This window comes from Populus alba, chromosome 6 (assembly GCF_005239225.2).
Source record: "Populus alba chromosome 6, ASM523922v2, whole genome shotgun sequence".
NCBI classification, from domain to species: Eukaryota; Viridiplantae; Streptophyta; class Magnoliopsida; order Malpighiales; family Salicaceae; genus Populus; species Populus alba.
The window spans coordinates 12,079,295-12,097,257 of NC_133289.1; the positions used below are offsets into that span (position 1 = coordinate 12,079,295).

Below are 17,963 nucleotides of genomic sequence, written 5' to 3' on the forward strand. Positions count from 1 at the left end.
AGTCACATGTTTTTATATATTTTTTTTTATATATAAAAAACAAATTTGTGGTATATTATTTTTTTACATAAAAAAATAATTTGACCCCGTGTCAAAAGCACAAACACAAAGCACTAAATGGGGATGAGGTTCTAATTATTAATTTTTTTTTTCAAATATCAAGTCATGAACTAGAACTTTTAAAATGAGGGTGTTAGGCCCGTTTAAGGCTATATTTGCATTGGAATTTTAGCAAATTTTTAATTTTTCACTTTAAAATAATTTTTTTTATGTTTTAAGATTGTTTTGATCGTTGATATTAAAAATAAATTTTAAAAATAAATAATTATTTTGGTGCATTTACAAACAAAAAATATTTTGAAAACTAATCTTAACCACAATCCCCAAATAATCTCTTAATAAATTCCACTATGAGTAAGCATTTTCAATTCAGGTTAATTTTTTTATAAATAAAAACATTCTTCACACACACACACATATATATCTGAACTTTTGGAGCTTTTATTTGTTTTTTTATGATTAAATTCAGCTGGTTTTTATAGAATAAAAAGAAAAAATCAAAATAAATTTATAAAACGGATAAGATAATTATAAATACTCAACAACATATATAAATATAATCATGAAAATATGAAAAAAAAATATATGAACTTATCGAACTAACTTACATAAATGTAATTACAAAAGTTTGTTGTACTTAAAATCTATTCAAACACTAGACATGTTGTCGTTTATACATTAGAAATAATATGAACTTTATGTTTTAACAACAAAAAGATGCAAATCTTAGAGGTGGGCCGTGGGTGGAGCCATGGGAAAGATCGAGAGAGAAGGGTGGAGAGGGGACGTGCAATTGTAACAATGAATTTTATGTTTGAGAATTTGGAAAATAGTTTTTTATTTATGCCCTCCTCTTAGGTTAACGTAATTTTTAATTTTTTAGTTGAACCGGTCCTGATTTGATTTTATACAATGGGTTTCAAAATTTTTTAAATAAAAACCAAACTGGAACTATTTTTTTTAATTTTTATTTTCTATAATTTATTTTATATATATATATATATATTTTTTTTTTCTATTTAATTAATTTTTCAATTTTTTTTCTCACGTCTAATTCCCGCGGAGCGCTGGCAACGAATCAAATGCTTAACTTAGGCATGTGGCAAAACAACTATCCTTACTCTCTTAGTGGCAGCTAAGTTAACACGTGGAATCACATTAAGCAGCTACGTGGAATGGAGAAAAAATATATTTTTTAATTCCCTTCCTCTTCTTCAAAACCACCACTCGCTCCCCATCTGAGTCAGATCACATACCAAAAATGTATAGGACGGCGGCGTTGGCAAGGCGCCTGCTTTCTGGGGCAACTGCTAGAAACAATAGCAACAGCCGTATCAGATATCTTAATCTCCGAACTACAGTTATCGGCTCTCGCTATTGCACAGCGGTCAATAACAATCATAGTTTTCCTCAATCAATCTTCAACCAAAACCAAACCCCACGTGCTAATCTAGAATTCCCTAATCAATCAGAATCAACGTCGTCATCCGACTGGTCAGCATCATCAACGGCTGAGGATGGTCGACGACGGCAGGAGAGGCAGAGACCGAGGATTGAGTACGAAGAACAGCAAGCTCGAGTTCTTGAAGCCTCCCTTCACCACGTGGTACGAATCCTTAAAATTAATTAATGTAACTTTTTTATTTTTTTGTGTAACAAATTTTTTTAAAAATGGGCAATGCAGTTAAGGTTGGGATGGAGTGAAGAAGCTATGATTGCTGGAGCAAGAGATGTGGGCGTTTCTCCTTCAATTGTTGGATCATTTCCTAGAAAAGAGGCTGCCCTAGTTGAGGTCCTTTTCTTAAACTTGATGATTAGCAATTTTTTCCTTCTTTTCCTATTCAATTTTAGCTATATGTTGCATAGCATTTATATGTTTCGAAATTAAATTAATGGTCACTCCTCAACTGTAGGCATTAGATTGCGATGCTGACTTGTATTTATATTTCCCTGTTCAGTTTTTCATGGATGAGTGCTTACAAAAGCTTATTGATAGAATTGACTCTGGAGAGGGGTTACAAAATTTGGTGCCTAGTGACCGCATCTCTAAGCTCCTCAAGATTCGTCTTGAAATGCAATCTCCGTATATATCGAAATGGCCCCAAGTCCTTAGCATCCAAGTATGAAAAAATTTCCCTTTCTTGCTGTACTGCTAAGATGACTTGTTGGAGTTTAATTCAGAAATACCTCTATTTTATGGCTTGCAGGCATACCCATCAAATGCTCCGACAAGTTTTAAGCAGCGTGCAATGCTGGTTGATGAGATCTGGCATGCTATTGGTGATGAGGGCTCTGATATAGATTGGTATGTGAAGCGCACTGTCCTTGGAGGAATATACTCAACAACAGAGATTTACATGCTCACTGATAGCTCACCAGGTTTATTTCTCTCACTTAACTTGTCATTGTGAAATAGATTTTCATTTTTGTTTTGTTCTTTAGGTTCGTCTTTACCTGTTTTGTTAGCATTAATTGATATAAAAATGACTTTCTTCTTCCAGTGGGCTTGTAAAGTATATTCTACTGTGATCATTATGAATGTTTTCTGCAAAAGAACTGTGACGAGCAGTGGTATAGCTTTTTAGTTGAGTCCTGTAATCTTTCTTCATATGACATGAGATTTTTTTCTTCCTGGATCAAATTAAGAATAAGCTAGTGAGAATCCTGGCTGAAGGTAGAAGAAATAACACTGCTCTCATTCATTTCTTTTCCATTTTAGAAGCCCTCACTTCATCTCCCTTCCATCAGAACAGTTTTTGATCGAGGAAGATACTCCAGCTATTTATATCAAAATGGATTTATATATAATAGTTTATTTGGTTACCTTAATTTTTCTGACAGATTTTCGCGATACATGGGCATTCCTAGAGGATCGAGTGAAAGATGCTTTTGATCTCAAGAAAAGCATTCAGGAGGTAGTCTCTTTTAGTTTTCTATGGTGTTCTATATCAACTTATTTTTGGAATTTTGGCCTTTCTTGGGAGGGTAAGGTAATGTGGTTGCTTTACTGCAGGCAATGTATATGGCAGAAGCTGTTGGTGCTGGAATGGGGAACTCTTTCCAAGGATTTGTGGGGAGAGTTTTTCAGAGGTGAACTATGTATCAATGTCACACGTTCTCACTTTCTTACCCTTTATAATGTTATCGCCTATGATAAGAGATTCAAACTAGGAGAAGATGTCTTCATTTTGAAGTACCTTTAGTGGTTTTACAATTTTTACTCTTAATATCTGAGGTTGTTGTCCGAGGTCAACCATGTAGCGAATTTCCAGCCCTGTAGGAATTGATTATTTATCCTTTCAACAGCAAGAAGTTAAAGATCAAAATGATCTTACAGGAAATAAATTTTCTTTCCATCTTCAAAAGCAACTACCTCGCAGCAATTATTTTTGTTGATTGATAATGAGATGCATTTATATTTACATTGCACCTTGAAAATTCACTTATCCTGATGATAGTTTGTTCAATCAGATTACCTGACTGTTTTGAATGTGGATGAGGTCAGACAAGTGGGGGGGAAGGAAGCAGCTCCCTTCTGCTTCCTGCCTTTTTCCCAAAGTCAAATCTGTGTCTTCTCCTCACCATTTGGTCTCAGTAGTCTACGGATCCAATTTCTCACATTTTCCTTGCCGCATTTATCACTTGAACACCGTATGCTCTTGAAGATATAAGCCAAACTCGAGCCACAACAATTTAGAAATCAGCTCACATTACCTTCATCATGGTGGAACCTCTGTTTATAGAACCCTTTACTATCCTGGGAATGCAAAGTCTTTCAAAATCTCCAGTACTCTCAGCAATTAATGAAACTCTGCTGGAGAAACCAGGAAGTCAACAGACACAGTAGTAAACTATAAGCTCGCTGTTCAAGCAACTATTATTAGTAAATCAATCAGAAATAAAACCCAGTTCAGACGTCGATTTCTCTTACTTTTCAGGAGATCGAGAGTTCTTGTTTATTTTCTGTTAGGTTTGGTCATGCATGTGGCGAGAAGGTGTACGGTGATATGGTCGGTGATGCGGTCAAGGCTTAATACGTACAGCTGAATATTAAACATTTTAGAAAGTTAATTCTTGGAACGCCCTTTCCTGACATATTCTGTACTGTGTGCACAAACTATCCATGGCCGAAAAAATACGATGATGTGAGCATAAATCAAGCAAAATCACCTCCGATGAGAGACGATGGGTACGTAAAAGGTGCCTTTCAACCTAGTCTTGTAAATATGCTGCCATTCACTGGAAGCAACCGGAAGTGGGTTATTCTAAGATTCATCCTAAAGTTAGAGTTTACCGCCGTTCTCTTCCATCGCATCCTCTTCTTAAATATCACACATGTCCGTGTACTCTCAACCTTCTACAGATATTCTCTATCAATCATCTTGATCGAGTTTTCATAGCACAGGCATGGATTTCTTAGAAAGCAGGCCAATTGTCTGCGACAATGGATCAGGCTTAATGAAGGTAATTGAATCAGAAACGCCGTGTTCTTTTCCTCCAAAATTATAAAGTTTGTTGAACAAAATTTTCCGTTTCAGGCTGGTTTTGCCGGTGATGATGTTCCATGTGTGGTATTCCCCAATTTAATAGGCCGACCACGAAACAAGCATGCAATGGTCAGCATGGGACAAAAGGATATGTATTTTGGAGACGAAGCAGAAGCAAGGCGTGGAGTTCTTAGTTTAAGCTACCCCATACATCATGGAATTGTGAGATGCTGGGAAGGAATTGAAAGCGTTTGGGAGCATACCTTTGATCAGGAGCTCCGAGTCTCCACAGAGGAGCATCCTGTTCTTTTAACAGAGGCTCCACTCAATCCCAAAATTAACAGAGAGAAGATGGTGGAGATCATGTTTGAAGGTTTTAACATTCCTGCAACCTATATAGCCATCCAGGCGGTTTTATCCTTGTATGCCAGTGGCCGAACTACAGGTACGATGGAAGCAATGCTCTCAACTCTCAAGAGAGATACAATGAAATGCTATGACATTTTAAATGCATGTGGAGAGGGATTCATTTCTGTCTTGCAAAATGTGTTTCAGGTATTGTTTTGGACTCTGGAGAAGGTGTGACACATGTAGTTCCAATATACGAGGGCTATGCGCTGCCACACGCCATCCATAGACTTGACTTGGCAGGAAAGGAAATTACGGACTACCTCACCAAAATCCTAGCTGAAGACGGCTACATTTTCACCTCTACAGCTGAGAAAGAAATTGCTAGAGACATCAAGGAGCGAATTTCCTACGTGGCAATGTATTTTGAAAGAGAGCTTGAAACATCAAGGAAAAGTGCAGCACTAGACAAACAATATGAATTGCCGGATGGACAAGTCATAACAATTGGAGCTGCGCAGTTCAAGTGCCCGGAAGTTCTGTTTGATCCGAGTAGAGTAGGAATGGAATCAGGTGGTGTGCATGAGATTGTGGTGAGGTCAATCAGCAGGTGTGATGTAGACATCAGAAGAGAGATGTTTGGGAATGTGGTGCTTAGTGGGGGTACCACTGTGATACCAGGCCTCGCTGAAAGGTTGGCCAAAGAGGTCAGCTCATTGGCGCCCCCTGGTGTGAGGGTACGAGTGGTTGCTCCACCAGAGAGGAAGTACAGTGTTTGGATTGGTGGCTCCATCTTGGGCTCTTTAAGCACCTTTCAGCAGGTACCTTCTGACAAATCAATCTGAGATAATAGATACCATTACCAAGCTCCATATGAATCTCCATATGAAAGCAGAGAGATGTAGCGTTAATCTTCTGCGAAGTTCATTGGTGTTATAAATGCATGGTGTAATTTCATGTTTAACTTTTCATGGTGGGTTCTCTTGCAGATGTGGATATCCAAGGAGGAGTATATGGAGTCTGGATCTTCCATTGTGCACATGAAATGTTTCTGAATCAGTCTCACAGCTTCAACGAGGAATTTAGCATCACCTTCAATGAGAACCGGCTGTTGAAATTTACTGGCCAAGGTGACATGACAGCATCCTTTAAAGCAAAAGCTTCCACAGTTTGGGCATCTAAAGCAAAGGGTAAGTACCTGCTCTTAGCTACACAAACAGCACCGTAATGATCTCTAGCCTCAATGACGACTGCACCAGATTTGCAAGAGGAGTAAGCGCCACCAAAATTGACCTTCATGGTTCCTAAAGAGGGAGGAGTCCATTAAGGAAGTGCTTAGAATGATAGAAAAAGATCTATTGGATATAATAATTTTTTAAAAAATCTGTCTAGTCTATAAAAATCAAATTTTATTTCCCTAAAGAATATATCGCTTTCATGTAAAATATCCTAGGACCTTTTATGCTCGGGTTGCAATCCCATTCTCAAAGCTAACAGATAAACCCACTTCCCCTCCCTTCATTTGCCACGTGTCCACAACAGGTCGCAAAATGAAAGTTCTCAGCTGAGTAGGGACATGAACAGACCATGTCTGCTTCCATTTTGGTCTGAACGAGAGGTGTTCGCAGGTGGAGCAGAGGCAAGAGTAGATAGGGCAATTTGATATACTATCTTAGCTGAATAGATTCCGTTCATAGTGTGATGCCGAACAAGACAGTCAAAAAAATTAGCTGCAGAAACAGGAATGCTGAGAATCAATCTAGATCTTAAAACCTCAATAATAATAAAATATTCTACAAGAACCGCCGTGTAAAGAAAATACAAGATGTTCAAGGGAGAATACGTTAGCAAAAAGACTTTAAGAAAAAGTAAAGAAAGCAACAAAGATAAATAAATAAAAAGAGCAATAAAACCCTTTAGGGGAAAGAGAAGATAAATAAATTTGCAAGAAACTGAGAATGTGGGACTCACCATCATTTATAATACACATATTTACATAAGTAATTTTAATAATATATAGATATTAGTATCAATAAAGAGATTTATTAAATCCTAATAAAAGCTAAATTCTTATTCTATTTATACATATGTGAACCTTAGTCTAACATTTTACTTTTGATTAGGTATTTTATTAAGAAACTCTTCTATTTTTGAATAGGATTATATTTTTTTTATTCTATCACTACTAGAAAATTGATAAATATAAATGAATACACTAACAAAATATTTTCATCGGTAAATTGTGATGAATTTCTTCGATTAAATATGCCCTCACAATATTCATCAATAGAAATATTCTCTCGGTATATATCAAGAGAATTAAAGTGGAAAAAGTAGGAATGAAAAAAAGCAAAAAAATACGATGATGTATTATTTTTACAGATATAATTATCGACAAATTTAAATCTATAAATTAAATTCATCGGTAAATCTGTTTGTAACATTTAATTTATGATATGACAAGTGACCCACCCTCCCATTTCTTCTTCTTCTTCTTCCTTCATTTTTCTTAGCAACAAACAACACAACCCCCCATCCCTTAATTTTATCACAAATCAACCTCCTACTATATGTCCGATTACCCCAACACTCAATTTGCCAGCATCCTTATTATGATTCAAATTTATTAAGGATTCTCCACTTCAAATAAGCAAAGCTATTCATTTTTTATTTGAACTCAATTTTAAAATGTTAATTTTTATTGTATATTTTTGTAGTATATTTATTTTGATTAGTTGTTTAATTGTTTTATAGCTTTTTTCTCATATGAATTTGTTGTATGAATTTATAATTTGTATATGTTATATTTTGTTTGAGATTTTATAAAATTATATCTGTTTGTAAATTGATGAAATTTAATTTGAATTTATGACTTAGTATTTTTTGATGAAATAAATAATAATTTATTTAACAAGTCTATTTTATATTTTATCATTTTGAGAATAAATGAAGTTAGAGCTATAATCTCCATCAGAATGAAATATTTACTTCATTTCCTTCACCATACTAATTATGTTTTGAATTGGAGTTCTAAAACACTAGTGGACAAAATTGGAAAATGACATAAAGAAAAATAATACCTCATCTAGAAAATCTTACGTGTTTTAACGAGTAGAAGAAAATAGCCTCTTGGTGCCATCTCTCTCATCACAGCCACAGCAACACTTTTTTTTTTTTTTTAAGATCTCCTCTTCCTAAAAATTCATGATTATCTTGAAATCACAAACCTCAAAAGTTAAAGAAAAAACCTATTTGAAACCTAGAAACTCTGCAGATTTGTGAGGAATATTGAAATCCAAATAAACAATCTTTGGAGTTAACTTACAAAGGAATTTTCAAACTATCATAACAAATAATCTTTGTACTTTTACACTTCTAACAATTCGATCAATTTGTATTATGTAAAAACAAAATTATTTTTATCTTGATGTATTGACCTTCAGACAAGAATGCTTCTGATTAAAATCAATAAATAAAATTGTTCATCAATTCAAATCCATATGGAAAATTAAAAAACTTAAATTGTTTAAGAACAACCTGACTCAAATTAATACATGTTGCTTAAACGTGAAGCATTTTGAGTTTCCTTCTCATTCCTCTAAATAAACTTGTTCTCACAACTTAATTATGCTTAATTAGTCAGCGTAAATTCTTAATGTAAAGAAAAGCATGGACTTTAATTGATTCCAATCTACTAGGACCGGTATTTGTTAGGATAATTGTGCTCCTAACTCGATGAGTATTTCAATATCTATGATCAAGGCTTTTTATTCAGCTGGATTGTTTATACAAGAAAAAACAAGTTAAAAATATAAGGTCACTTTATAGTTGGTTAGGAATGTTATGACCAACCCTACACTAATTTTGTTTATACAAGAACCAAGGTGTAAAAAACACGAAACATGAAGGACTAATTTGAAGTTCAACTTGATTGAAACATTTTTCATTTCCACGTGTTTGTGTGTTTGGTTGGTCTAAGTAATTAGTCCTCGTCACGCTACCTAACCCGAATCACGTGATTTCAAATATTAACTTGTCTGAAAATATAATTACAGTAGTTTTTAAAATATTTTTTCGTATCAAAATACATTATAATGATTTTTATTTTTTTCGTATTGGACACCTAATACAACAATCACCGTGCTTGTAAATGAAAAGCGAGAGAGAGAGAGAGAGAGAGAGAGAGAGAGAGAGAGCTAGACAGTAAAACGAGACAAACATGGCAACTACATCAGAGATACTGAATAAACTGAATCTCCAGCCCAACCCAGAAGGCGGATTCTACTCAGAAACCTTTAGAGACACTTCTGTCGTTCTCTCTTCTTCTCAACTTCCCTCTGAATGTAAGTTTTCACCTGATGCCCTGCTCTTTTTCTTTCTTTTCGTTTTCAAGTGTATGAAATTTTGATACGCTTTCACCCTCTAAAGACCTTCTGTGCTGTAAATAACAATTCAAGCTAAGGATCTCACTACTAATCTTGGGCATGCCTTCTTTTGTCTTTATGATTTGATTAATATGAATAGATTCTGTTGTTACTAGTTCATACTACTATTGGGATCTGAGTCCATCTGTTGTTACTAATCCATTTTACTAGTTCATACTACTATTGGGATCTGAGTCCATCTGTTGTTACTAATCCATTTTACTAGTTCATAAATACAAAAATTCATACTACTTATTACATAACTTAAGCTTGTTTGTTCTTTTTTTTTTTTTTTTACTTTTGTTTGCTTTAATAAATCTTTTCAAGGTATACTTTTAATTCTGTTTTCTCAAGGCAAGGCTGTGTTTTGGTTACATGGGATTTGGGGCTTGAAATGTAGGAACAGCTCAAGGATTCTCTCTCTGTTTTCTGTATCCTTATATTTAGTTTTGATTTTAAATAATGAACTTGAAATTGTTGTTTACTTTGACAAAATTTTAGAATTCCATGCAAATGGAATTCCAAAATCAAATCAAATTCTCAAGGTTTAGTAATGTAGTCAATCCGAGAATCCTTCTACTTGGCCTTGAAAACATGGTGATCACATGTGGCAAAGATATTAATCTTGTTTTTCTAGATCTTCAATGTTTTTCTATTCACATGCTCGGTTCTCAGTATGAACAGTGTACCACCTGTTGAGGAGTCTTTGGTGTAGTGTCTATATTTGATGGCAGAACCATTCATGCAATAAGGTTCAATTGTCAAAGCATAAAACTTTCAGTTTAGTTTTGAAATTATAGCAAGCAACATCAGTGTTTTTTGTAATTTGATTCTGTTTTGTTTTAATTTTTCGCTTGATCAATCAATTTACTAATATAGTTGCATCTTAATGCAGATAAGGTTGATCGTGCAGTTAGCACATCTATCTACTTCTTGCTACCTTCTGGGAATGTCTCACTCCTTCATCGCATTCCATGCGCAGAAACCTGGCATTTTTATGTGGGAGAACCACTTACAGTAAGGCTTATTCTATGTGACACTGGTATTTAATTTTCCTATAGAATTGACAATTTGCGTGCCTTGATTAGCTCCTTTCAATTCTAACAGTCATTTGATGGAAAGCACTGACTTAACTAATGCCACTGGAACATTCTATCTATCCTGTCGGACATAGGTAGTGCTACATGCTGTTTGGACAATGAAGATAATTTTTAGTTTTGTGCTTTTTGATGTCTCATTGTTTTAGTATTCCATTAGTTGGATCCTTGCTAAAAAGCTCACGTGGCCATTTTGTATCCTGTTGACCTCATCTGTGCTGTGGTTTCTCTACTCACATCCGCTAAACCAGCAAATAAACTATTGAAGTTTTCACCTAAAATTGTTAAATGTATTCCAGAAGTAATTCAAACAAACCATGCATTGCTGCAAAGAAGGAATGAAATGAGAAATAATTTATATTGTAAATCCGAAATATGATCTTATTTCTAGCATTTTGAAGTGACATGGCAATCTACAATATCCCTTGCAAATTATATATGAAGCTTTTCTCTCATCAGAGCAAATTACAAATTTAAGATGAAATTGGAGGAAAAGAGTCTCGCTCAGGGTTCTTGTCTTGCAATATTTGCTGTTAGTCCTGCCATTTTACTTATTTTTCTATTGAAGCATATATTTTTTTTTTCAGATACTGGAATTGAATGAGAAAAATGGGCAGGTCAAATTAACTTCCATTGGATCTGATCTGGTTGGAGACAATCAGCAACCACAGTATACTGTGCCTCGAAATGTCTGGTTTGGTGCATTTCCAACAAAGGACTACAACATTTCTCCAGATAGAATGGTTGCTAAAGCTGCACCGAGGGATGGTGAGAGCCACCACTCCCTAGTAGGTTGCACTTGTGCTCCGGCCTTTCAGTTTGAAGACTTCGAGCTGGCTAAACGCTCTTATCTTATTTCACGTTTTCCCAATTATGAGCCTCTGATATCTCTTCTCACTCTTCCGGAGTGAAGATGAACCCTTGGCCAAATTGTGTTCCTAACTCGATGAGTATTTTAATGTCTATAATCAAGGCTTTTTATTCAGCTCGACTATTTATGCAAGAAAAAACAAGTTAAAAAGATAAGGTCATTTTAAGACCAGTTAGGGATGTTATGACCACCCCTACACTAATTATGGACTAACATTGGTTACCGATAAAAAAATATTTTACCTTGCAACTTATAATGGTATACAAAATCTAGTGATATGCTATGCACTCAACCATAAATACATTCCAAGAACTACACTAAAACTGTGCAAATAACTTTATATGATTTTTTAGGGATTTGGAAAAACGTTTATAGGGTTGTTTAGTTAGCTCTGAAAGTTTGCTTCGTTGAAGTAAGAGCAAATCCAAGGGTTCTGATAAATAGAAAGCTAAAGATAATAATAAAAATATTATTTTAACTTTTCTATGTTTTTTTTTTCACATGCTTTAAAGAAAATGAGATGAGATGTCCTCGTGCTCTCACAATTTTATAAAACAAATATACTTGATAATGTGTAACTATATGAGAAAATATCACAATAATCCAAAATATCGCAATTAAATTGGAAAAAAAAGAAAAAATAAATGAAAAAAAAACAGAGGAAATTTGAAAAAAAAAAAAAGAAAAAGAAAAAAAGGGGGAAAATTGAAAAACAAATGCAAAAAAAACAAAAGAGAAGAGGAACGCATTGTGGATTACTGTTGTAATCCATAGTGATTTTGGTGTAGGGAAAAAAATCAACAAATATAATTTTAAAAAATTTAAAAATAAATTTTAAAAATTATGTCGGAAAACACCGCAAAAATCCACAGTATTTTTAAAGAAAAAAAATTAGAAAGCAAAATTTTTAACCAGCTCAATATTAAAAAAATTGACAAATATAATTTTAAAAAATAAAATAAAAATAAAATTAAAAAACCATGTGGGAAAAATACCGTTGCAATCTACAGTGTTTTAAGAAAAAAAATTATAAAGCAAAATTTTTTAACCAACTTAATATTTAAAAATTAAAATCAACAAAAATAATTTTAAAAAAAATAAATGCAAAAAAACAAAAAAAAACAAAGGAAAGGAAAGTTGAAAAGAAAAAAAGAAACTAAAGAGGAAAATTGAAAAAAAAAATAAAGAAATGCAAAAAAAGAAGAAGAGGAATTCATTGTGGATTACTGTTGTAATCCACAGTGATTTTGGTGTTGGGGAACAGTGATTCCCCCACATCATTTATGTCCTGTTTGTTTGCTGAAAAAATAGTTTTTTTAAAAAAAGTGAATTCCAGAAAAGTGAATTATTTTCTAATATTTGATAGTGTAATAGAAAATAAGTTGGAAAACACTTTCCAGTATTTGGTTGTGTCATAGAAAATGAGCTGGAAAATAACTTATTAATGTTTTATTTTTTTCAAGTTTATTAAAATAATAAGGAACAAATCTTACAGATTAAAAAGTTGAATGAGAATGAAATTGAAAAAAAAAAATATTATAATTTTATAAATTATCTCAAATAAAATAAATAACAATCAAAATAATAGAGATCAAATTTAAAAAATAAAAAAAATAAAAGATGAAGAAATTAAAATAATAATAATTAACATTTCATAAATTATTTCAAATAAAATAAGCAACAATAAAAAAAATGAGAACCAAATTTGATAGATAAATTTTTTTAATAAAAAAATGATAAGGGAAAAGCAAATAACAATTATAAAAATGAGGACCAAAGTTAATATAAAAATTAAATTTTAAGAGATGAAATTAAAAAATAAATATTCAAAACAAAAATATATATAGCAATTAAAAGTTTGAGGATTAAATTTGATATAATCAGCAAATACTATGACTTTTCTAATTTTTTACAATTTTCAGAAAGTGTTTTCCGTCTAAATTTTTCAGTAAAAACACTTTCCTGGAAACCAAGCCAAATTTTTCTTTGATTAGAAAATGTTTTTCATTGACCAACTTTTCTAATGACAAACAAATACATAAAAGTTTGAAAAGTGATTTTCCAAAAACTACTTTCCAGAAAACAAATATAGCCTTGTTAATGTTAATCAAAATGTCAAAATGCTTCTCTCTCCAAAAAATGCTATTCCTTATGTATTTTTTTAAATCAAAACCAATAAAATAAAACTAATAAAAAAATAAACCAATTAAATACAATTATATATAAAAAAAATATAAAACTCATTAAAAAAAGATAGAACACCTTTTTCTTTCACTTTAATACAATTGACTTTTCAAATAATTTTTTCTATTAAAGTTTATATAATAAAAAAATTATATTTATCTTATTTATAAATACCTTTCTAAAATAGCATCTTCACTCGAAGATGCTATAGAAGAAAACCAACCACAAGGGTAATATTTGTAAAAAAAATAAAATAATTTTTTTAGATATAAATAATTAAATTGATAGCATAGCTCTAAACACTACGTAATCTCCATAATTTAGGACAAAACCGTCATTAAACTGTTTTAATCACCTAACACATTTCAACAGCACGTATTGGACACCTAATACAACAATGACCGTGCTTGTAAAGGAAAAGCGAGAGAGAGAGAGAGAGAGAGAGTAATACGAGACAAACATGGCAACTACATCAGAGATAGTGAATAAACTGAATCTCCAGCCACACACAGAAGGCGGATTCTACTCAGAAACCTTTAGAGACACTTCTATCGTTCTCTCTTCTTCTCAACTTCCCCCTGAATGTAAGTTTTCACCTGATGCCCTGCTCTTTTTCTTTCTTTTCGTTTTCAAGTGTATGAAATTTTGATACGCCTTCACCCTCTAAAGACCTTCTATGCTGTAAATAACAATTCAAGCTAAGGATCTCACTGCTAATCTTGGGTATTCCTTCTTTTGTCTTTATGATTTGATTAATATGAATAGATTCTGTTGTTACTAATTCATACTACTATTGCGATCTGAGTCCATCTGTTGTTACTAATCCATTTTACTAATTCATATATAGAAAAATTCATACTACTTATTCCATAACTTAAGCTTGTTTGTTCTTTTTTTTACTTTTGTTTGCTTTAATAAATCTTTTCAAGGTATACTTTTAATTCTGTTTTCTTAAGGCAAGGCTGTGTTTTGGTTGCATGGGATTTGGGGCTTGAAATGTAGGAACAGCCCAAGGATTCTCTCTCTGTTTTCTGTATCCTTATATTTAGTTTTGATTTTAAATAATGAACTTGAAATTGTTGTTTACTTTGACAAAATTTTAGAATTCCATGCAAATGAAATTCCAAAATCAAATCAAATTCTCAAGGTTTAGGAATGTAGTCAATCCGAGAATCCTTCTACATGGCCTTGAAAACATGTTGATCACATGTGGCAAAGATATTAATCTTGTTTTTCTAGATCTTCAATATTTTTCTATTCACATGCTCGGTTCTCAATATGAACACTGTACCACCTGCTGAGGAGTCTTTGGTGTAGTGTCTATATTTGATGGCAGAACCATTCATGCAATAAGGTTCAATTGTCAAAGCATAAAACTTTCAGTTTAGTTTTGAAATTATAGCAAGCAACATCAGTGTTTTTTGTAATTTGATTCTTGTTTTGTTTTAATTTTTCGCTTGATCAATCAATTTACTAATATAGTTGCATCTTAATGCAGATAAGGTTGATCGTGCAGTTAGCACATCTATCTACTTCTTGCTACCTTCTGGGAACGTCTCACTCCTTCATCGCATTCCATGCGCAGAAACCTGGCATTTTTATTTAGGAGAACCACTTACAGTAAGGCTTATTCTATGTGACACTGGTTTTTAATTTTCCTATAGAATTGACAATTTGCGTGCCGTGATTAGCTCCTTTCAATTCTAACAGTCATTTGATGGAAAGCATTGACTTAACTAATTCCACTGGAACATTCTATCTATCCTGTTGGACATAGGTCACTCTACATACTGTTTGGACAATGAAGATAATTTTTAGTTTTGTGCATTTTGATGTCTTATTGTTTTAGTATTCCATTACTTGGATCCTCACTAAAAAGCTCACGTGTCATGTGTTCAGGAATTATTAAATTGAACTAAACTTGATGAAGGTTTTCTCAATCCTCTGTATCTGAGCTTTTAAAACACCTATCCTCGTTATGACTTTGCTAGTTGTTGTCCCTGCACAGATTATGCATGGAGGATGTCCATCACATGGTCAATGCATATCCATTTTGTCCTTCCCAACTATTCACTGCAAACTTGATCTAAAGCTCTTTCATATAGTGGTTCACTTTGCTTATGAACATCAGATCTACTTCTATGTTTGAAGCTTTTTTATAGTTTCTTTGGGTAGATGAGAAAGTTTTAATTTCATGTTTGTGATGTGATTTTGCATTGGAACATTTCAGATTTGCACTTGGGCATTGCATAAGGGCTTTTCATCCAGTAAAGGTTGCATTGGATAATCCCAAGGACAGTTTTGATAGGCAAGCTATTTGATTTGTTCAAAGTATTTTTTAGGAAAACTCATTTATCTCATTCCAACAGCAATTGCTTTTGACAAATCAAATGAGTTGGGTTATCCAAAATGTACCTTGGATGGCCCTACACAATAATAGTTCCTTCTTCTAAAACCAGAATAGAGTCTTAGGATGTGACATGAGTTAAGGAGTGAGCAATATTTGGTTAAAACTGAACTGATTTGACCCATTTTGGTTCCATTTGGTTCATGTTTTTTGAAAGCTTGGTTTGGTCCAGATTTTTTTTTGTTTTGAAATGTTTGATTTTCAGTATTTGGTTCAGTTTGGAGGGGTTGCAAACTGAACTTGGCCTAAAAATCAATAGTTTATTTCTTCTTCTTTTTAAATTTTATTAACATTTATCGTATAATAATTTTAATATATCTAAAATCATATGGAATTTTCTATGTTTTATGTATCTTTCTCCTAAAAACTATACTTACCCAAATCTTCCATATTTTTGTTTGGGCAGTTCCGTTTAATTCTTTTTTCTTATTCAGGGCAGCTTTGGTTTGAGGTGCAAAATATGTGGTTTTGACCAAACCAAAATTTCCAAAGCTAACCCAACTGACTGATTGCACCACCTAAGCTGAATTTGGTATTAAATCTCTCATACCTGCATTAGAGAATCGTGTAAAGACAGACTATTAGTTGCTGTACTACCAAATTTGGGTTGTTAGAAGGAAAATTTCGAATACCCCTCAGCATGTATTTGTAAATTGATCACTCCTATGCAATAGTGCCTCCTAGTTATGGCCCCTTTGAAATAGAGTTCCAGGTAGTGAGGCAAATTCTGTGTTACAGCTCGTGGAGTCCAATCACGCTGTGTGTAAATAACCGTGTGTAAATAACCGCTACCCAGTTGCAGTCCAGAAAGTAGGCTCCTGGGATGGAAATTTTTGAAACTGTCCTACCCTTTAATATTAATGTATGAAGTGGGAGTCAACTGCAAGAAGACAACCTTTTCAATTACACTAGACAATGACTCTTGGTAGAATAAATTAGTGTGGCAGTTCTTCTTCCATATTCTAGTTATGAGATTGCTTCGAGCATTAGAAGACTGTCAAATGCCCAATGATGAAATCTTTGAATTGTTTATGTTTAAGCTTGAAGCACTAGAATTAGATTACACTGTGCACATCAATGTCAAATTGAAATGGTAATATAAATTGATTGATATACAAGAGTCCTGTTTTTTACCTGGTTGAATTTGGTGCTATGAAAATTATGGCCATTTTGTATCCTGTTGACCTCATCTGTGCTGTGGTTTCTCTACTCACCTCCACTAAACCAGCAATTAAACTATCGAAGTTTTCACCTAAAATTGTTAAATGTATTCCAAAAGTAATTAAAACAAACCATGCATTGCTGAAAAGAAGGAATTAAATGAGAAATAATTCATATTGTAAATCCGAAATTTGATCTTATTTCTAGCATTTTGAAGTGCCATGGCAATCTACAATATCCCTTGCAAATATTATATTAAGCTTTTCTCTCATCAGAGCAAATTACAAATTTAAGACGAAATTGGAGGAAAATAGTTTCGCTCAGGGTTCCTGTCTTGCAACATTTGCTGTTAGTCCCTTCATTTTACTTATTTTTCTATTGAAGCATATTTTTTTTTTTCAGATACTGGAATTCAATGAGAACAACGGGCAGGTCAAATTAACTTCCATTGGATCTGATCTGGTTGGAGACAATCAGCAACCACAGTATACTGTGCCTGGAAATGTCTGGTTTGGTGCATTTCCAACAAAGGACTACAACATTTCTCCAGATAGTATGGTTGCTAAAACTGCACCGAGGGATGGTGAGAGCCACTACTCCCTAGTAGGATGCACTTGTGCTCCGGCCTTTCAGTATGAAGACTTCGAGCTGGCAAAACGCTCTTATCTTATTTCACGTTTTCCCAATTATGAGCCTCTGATATCTCTACTCACTCTTCCGGAGTGAAGATGATCCCTTGGCCTTGCTGCAGTTTTCTTCTGCAAAGAAATAAATGAACAATACCGGATTGAGGCTTATAAAGGAGACGTTGCCGAATTCTGTGGTGTATGTTTCGAGTCAATAAACTTATTAGTACTGAACTTTCTATGGAATATGACTCCCACTGAGCAGCACAACTTGAATATCATAACATAATTATTTTTA

General features: G+C 33.4%; 4 protein-coding genes across 4 annotated transcripts; all 4 read left to right on the top strand.

Annotated features, from left to right (window-relative positions):
* The first annotated feature begins 1,270 nt into the window (after positions 1-1,270).
* LOC118048095 (uncharacterized) lies at positions 1,271-3,429 on the top strand. The gene is made up of 6 exons (XM_035057640.2): positions 1,271-1,666; positions 1,745-1,852; positions 2,019-2,180; positions 2,268-2,439; positions 2,902-2,975; positions 3,074-3,429. The coding sequence occupies exons 1-6, from the start codon at positions 1,322-1,324 to the stop codon at positions 3,152-3,154; spliced, it is 942 nt and encodes a 313-aa protein (XP_034913531.1). The 5' UTR covers positions 1,271-1,321; the 3' UTR covers positions 3,155-3,429.
* A 148-nt stretch (positions 3,430-3,577) lies between these two features.
* LOC118048094 (actin) lies at positions 3,578-6,747 on the top strand. Its single transcript, XM_035057639.2, has 4 exons — positions 3,578-4,524; positions 4,599-4,992; positions 5,103-5,716; positions 5,885-6,747. The coding sequence occupies exons 1-4, from the start codon at positions 4,468-4,470 to the stop codon at positions 5,948-5,950; spliced, it is 1,131 nt and encodes a 376-aa protein (XP_034913530.1). The 5' UTR covers positions 3,578-4,467; the 3' UTR covers positions 5,951-6,747.
* Positions 6,748-9,040: 2,293 nt separating this feature from the next.
* Positions 9,041-11,401, top strand: LOC118048093 (uncharacterized). The gene is made up of 3 exons (XM_035057638.2): positions 9,041-9,238; positions 10,215-10,336; positions 11,004-11,401. The coding sequence occupies exons 1-3, from the start codon at positions 9,115-9,117 to the stop codon at positions 11,325-11,327; spliced, it is 570 nt and encodes a 189-aa protein (XP_034913529.1). The 5' UTR covers positions 9,041-9,114; the 3' UTR covers positions 11,328-11,401.
* A 2,466-nt stretch (positions 11,402-13,867) lies between these two features.
* LOC118048092 (uncharacterized) lies at positions 13,868-17,963 on the top strand. The gene is made up of 3 exons (XM_035057637.2): positions 13,868-14,055; positions 14,970-15,091; positions 17,442-17,963. The coding sequence occupies exons 1-3, from the start codon at positions 13,932-13,934 to the stop codon at positions 17,763-17,765; spliced, it is 570 nt and encodes a 189-aa protein (XP_034913528.1). The 5' UTR covers positions 13,868-13,931; the 3' UTR covers positions 17,766-17,963.